At 36.4% G+C, this 5,258-nt stretch overlaps 1 protein-coding gene across 2 annotated transcripts; it reads right to left on the bottom strand.

The window, feature by feature from the left end:
- Positions 1 to 1,487: 1,487 nt before the first annotated feature.
- On the bottom strand, positions 1,488 to 3,146 carry LOC149241045 (uncharacterized). 2 transcript variants are annotated; one of them, XM_089367429.1, is made up of 3 exons: positions 2,699 to 3,146; positions 2,354 to 2,581; positions 1,488 to 2,198 (listed from the first exon to the last, which is right to left on the bottom strand). In XM_089367429.1, the coding sequence occupies exons 2-3, from the start codon at positions 2,495 to 2,497 to the stop codon at positions 1,938 to 1,940; spliced, it is 405 nt and encodes a 134-aa protein (XP_089223555.1). In that variant the 5' UTR covers positions 2,498 to 2,581; positions 2,699 to 3,146; the 3' UTR covers positions 1,488 to 1,937. The 2 variants fall into 2 exon arrangements, with proteins under 2 accessions (XP_089223555.1, XP_089223554.1); XM_089367428.1 differs by having other exon boundaries at positions 2,354 to 2,589; positions 2,699 to 3,144.
- Between the last annotated feature and the right edge of the window lie 2,112 nt (positions 3,147 to 5,258).

Here is a 5,258-nt window from a genome sequence, read left to right as displayed (position 1 = left end):
CAATATTACATTGGTATTTTATGTTTTATTTTATTTTACAGTGTCAATCTAAAATTCTATGGAACAATAGAATTTATTTGGAAAATTTGTTCCAACTTAATCCCGTTTGGGGATATTTGCGTTAAGTTACTGGTTCCTTCTTCAAAGCCAAGTCACATGCTATTATAACAATTTCACTTGTATCGAATCAAACTTCAGATGTATGTATATATTTATTTCAAAAAATAATATGGAGTAAAATTTTCTCTAAGTCACTTGACACAGGGATTTGGGACACGTAGGATTCATGATTCATGGTGTTGATTCGGATACGTTGACCCTCGGAACAGGCACCTAGGATTGGTATATATATATATATATATATATATATATAATTAAATATTTGTTACATAAATTTTAATTAATGATACAAATTTATTGATTTCAAATATAGATCTTCATCTATAGCTATTAGCATGCATAGTAATTCAAATACATGTCAATCTATTATCTATTTCTTATGTTTGGCCCTCTTGCCACCATGAGGAATCTAATTTTTTAGTCTTGTTGGAAAATCATGATCTTTGTCATTAATATCATCCTCTAAGCATTAATATCCAGAGGTATTTTTGTCATTATCTCTGTATCTTTATAGGGATCTTTGTCATTAATATCACCCTTTAAGCATTAACATAAGATAGAACAAGCATAACATGTCAAGTCAAGATTTTGTTTGAGTGATGCGTACATTTTTAGGAGGTAGGAAGGTCATGATACAGGAGTTTGACAACCAATGTCACTAACATCAAGGGACATAGAGGGATTGGTGCTCTTGATTAAATACGAGTTCCATACCCTAATGCATGACAAAATTCAATGGAAACATTGCAATCCAAACCCTGAAAAACCTGCAAAACTGATAAGTCTTGGATTTTGAATGAAATCTAAAATTCTACTTTCTCCATATGAAATCCAATGAAACCGGAACCACTCTCAAACATCCTGAGTCATTTCATGATAATGTTAAAAATTTAAGTAAAAGGATGAAAATGAAGATTAAGGAGAATGCCACTTTGCCTAGACTTGATCATTAAACTGCCAAAAAGCTTGCAGTGTGGCTGTAATGACCAAATGAGGACTTTTCATACCCATGCAGGTCACTTTTCCAGGTTAACGAGACCTAGAAAACAAGACACACTGCCAAAATTGTGACACTACATTGAATTTGACACGACATTGAATTTGACGAGTCAGGTAAGGACACGACGTGTTATGGTTTTTGTACATGAATCAGGACAGAATCGTGGGAGCCTATAGGACGAATCCCGTTACCTAGAATTTTCATCCTATTAACGAAACCTTTTAACAATTTCACTTGTATCGGATCAAACTCCAGAAGTATGCATATATTCAATTCAATTACCTTATAACAATTTCACTTGTATCAGATCAAACTCCAGATGTATGCATATATTCAATTCAAATACTCTCTGAAAAAAATATATTCAATTCAAATAACATATGGAGTACAATTTTCTTCATATTAACGAAACCTTAAGAAAATCTCCACATTTACTGGGAATGTGCAGAGTGCACTGGACGATGCTGAACATGGATACTTCGTGCCTGGAATCTTAAGACATGGTAGCGTTTTTGCAAGCTAATTAAGGTCAGCCTGACCAGACCTGTCTTATTACGTGTACCCTAAGCTCAGCCTTGGTGTAAGCCCATTCCTGAACTTCTGTGAAACCATGGCGGTAGAGATTTTATGAAGCTTGCTTGGACTGTATTAGTTAGAAAACGAGATTAAATACATGATAGCGACGAAAAAAAGAACAATAAGAACTGCGCCAACAGAATGGGATACTCTGCTGTTCACAGCAGAGAATTTACAAGATGGTCAGTGAGAGTCCTCGAAACCCGGACCTCAAACCTTATTATTGTTGTTGTCGTCGTCGTCAGTAGTCGTCACCGAAGTAGCCAGGGGCGCAGTCGGTGGACCGTTGGACGGGGTATTTCAACCCATTTTTCTCGATCTTTCTCAGCGCAGCGTCTCCCAGGTCCACGCCACAGATGTCTGCGAGTCTCACTAAATATAGCAAAACGTCCGATAATTCTTCGCCCAGATGTTCTTTGTCGGCTGCGTCCCAGTCCGGAAGTCCTTTTGGCACTTCGCCTTTCCACTGAAAGATCTCTGACAGCTCGCCTACCTCCCCTACCTGCGACAAAGGAACAAGGTACATCGGTTAACCGGAAAATAATCTTTAGGAACAGTTGCCATAACAAATTTGAGGCCTCCGCTAATTTTAGCAGAGGATTATCCCTAACTCAAAGCTCTTTACGAACTGCTTAGTGCAAAGCGAAAATAACATACGAGAGCCAAGAGAAGGTTGCGAGGGCTGTGAAATTGATCCCAATCTCGCTCCCTTGAGAACTCGGCCATTTTCTTCTGCAAATCTTTAAGTGTAACGTTGCTTTCGCCAGCCTCTTTCACGGCTTCCGCGCAGCCGTTATTCATCTTGCTGTCTGACTGATATTCGCAACCGAAACGAAGGGAGTAGATAAACGCCGGCTCAAAACGGCTAGCGCTGATATTTACAAGCTAGAAATCTTGCAACATCGCCACACGTCAGAAAGATTAAAGAAAAAATTCCTAATCCAAATGAAAGTCGTCCAGACGGAAATTTTAGGTTAACCGAGAAAGAAGAAAGCAAATTACCTGCAACAAGAAGCAAAGTCCCTTACGCCAGCCTGAACCGCTGCCTCGTCGGTCGAAATTTCCGAAAGCTTCACTAAAATGACAGGCCGGCGGTTGGAATCTTTATCGGCACAAAAGTTTCAATCAAACAAAAGGCAAACCAGCCTAGCGCTGGCTGTAAAGGTATCCCACCTCGCTTTCCCTGCGAATGTAGCTTCAGGTCAAGAAGACGGAGAATTTAAAGATTTTGTAAGATGGATCATTTCTGTCAAGAAGCTGGACAATTTAAAGATTTCGTCTAAGAACATGGAGTATTTAAAGATTTCAGTCAAGATTTGTCAGATACAGAATTCCAACTCTGATCTGGAAGCTGCAGTGGTAGCACAAGTTGCAATGCAAACTCCTTTTAACGAAAACGCGCACTTTGCCCAGAAAACTATCATCAGATTAAAATAACCCTACAACTTTAAGCTTATAAAATACCGCAGCGGATAAGGCCCGTAAGAGCTTTGTTGGCAACCTGTAAAAAGTGATACAGACAGATCTGCATCTGGTCGAAAATTGGATCCACTGGTCGAGCTTGGAAAATAAAAATTAAATTAAATTTGTCGGTGGACAATTGGAAATATGTTTCACAGGAATGATTGAAACCGAAAAAGTCTCATGATCATTGTCATGAGAAATTTGAGCAGCAAAGCACGCAAATCACGCTTCAAAAAATAAAAATAACCACTACAACTTTAAGCTTAAAAAAATACTCTCTTTCTACAATCAGATAAAAATAACCCTACAACTTTAAGCATTAAAAAATACCGCAGCGGATAAGGCCCGTAAAAGCTTGGTTGGCAACCTGTAAAAGTGAGACAGACAGATCTGCATCTGGTCGAAAATTGGATCCACTCGTGGACCAGCTTGGTAAATAAAAATTAAATTAAATTAAATTTGTCAGTGGACATTTGGAAATATGTTTCACAGGAATGATTGAAACCGAAAAAGTCTCCCGACCATTGTCATGAGAAATTTGACCAGCAAAGCACGCAAAGCAAGGAATGGAGGGCAATGGGTAAGAAGTAAATGCACGAAGGAAATCTGGACATCCATAAACAATGGAATAATACAGTGTAAGGTTAGATATTGCAAACAAAAAAAATGCGAAAGGACATGTGGAGTTTATAAGTTGAGCCACCACGAGAGACGGACAAGTGGCCTCGTCTCGGCTCTTAACTTCCTATGCATGGTGTTTAGACTAAAATCTGAAAAGATTATTATTCATTAATATTCTCTTTATATTTATACATAATTATATTAACTGTATGCAACGAATTACATTGGCATGACAATAATCATAAGTTAAATAAAGTTCTATGGTTATCATAGGAGATAAGAGTAATTTTTTTTATATATGTAAATCAACTAATGGATGTGTGACAGAAATCATCTGATAATCCTCACTTATGTGCATTGTACATAAAATTAATATTTGTGTATTATTTCTTCGTTATGAAGTTGATAAATTTTGTAAAGTGTGAAGATGATCATGATAATTACTTGTTTGAGTTTACTGTAAATAGGACAAATGGATCCTATCAAAAATTGTGTCGTTCTTAATGAGAACCTCTGTATTTTTATAAACTCAAGTTTCATTCCTATAATAGTTTGCAGGTCGTGAACGTTTAAGGTCAAAATATCCGCTAATACAATGTTTTGTAAAATGATTTTAATTCAAGATAAATTTTCCTTTCCTATAATTTTTCTACACGTACCAAACACTTCCCATGTGCTGTGATAGAACTTTACATTCAAAAGTGATATGGAAGATAGATGGATCCCATTTTCGAATATGAACCACTGGCTTCTATGGCCATTGAGCATAAGCTCCATATTTAATTAATATTTCAGCAAAACGTTCAGTGCAGTGAAAGAAACGTTTGGATTTTAATACGATGAAGCCGTGGGTGCGAGGATCCGGAGAGGACCCCGGCATTGAGAGCTCCACGTGAGAATTTAAGTCAGTGCTGCTCAATATTGACCAGAGATTGGATATTTTCAAATCCGTTAACTTCGGGTCAATCCATATTTTAGAATTGGCTTCAAACGCGGCCATGATATTGAAAGGATTAATGCATCCCGGTCCTCGCTTTTAATCTGCCAGCATATCTAAATTTGTGCGACCGAGGGAGGTTATAACCCTACAAGTAGCAATGATTGCATTCTGTATACGTAGGATCCACATTTTGGCCTTTCAATTTTGATCTTTCACGCATAAATTTATAACTAATAGTCGTATGGCCGCCACCCTTGACTCCACTTAACATATTATGTAGTTCATGATATTAACATTATCACAATAAATACCTGGGAAAAATATTTATTTTAATTTGGAAAGTGATTAAATATTTAAAAATATTATTTTTTATCAAAAATATTGAAAAATTATAGATTCAAGAAATCTAAAGTTTAAATAAATCTATGTTAATGAAATCTAAAGTTTAAATAAATCTATGTCAATCATATTTAAATGTATAGACATATTTTCATGATATTTTATTTTAACATATTTTTAATTTTATTTCTAATATAA

This window comes from Pinus tabuliformis, chromosome 8 (genome assembly GCF_031772625.1).
Source record: "Pinus tabuliformis cultivar Carrire ecotype Pingquan chromosome 8, CPIR1, whole genome shotgun sequence".
Classification (NCBI taxonomy): Eukaryota; Viridiplantae; Streptophyta; class Pinopsida; order Pinales; family Pinaceae; genus Pinus; species Pinus tabuliformis.
The sequence above is the reverse complement of the archived record's forward strand: the minus strand, read 5'-3'. Positions and strand labels throughout refer to the sequence as shown.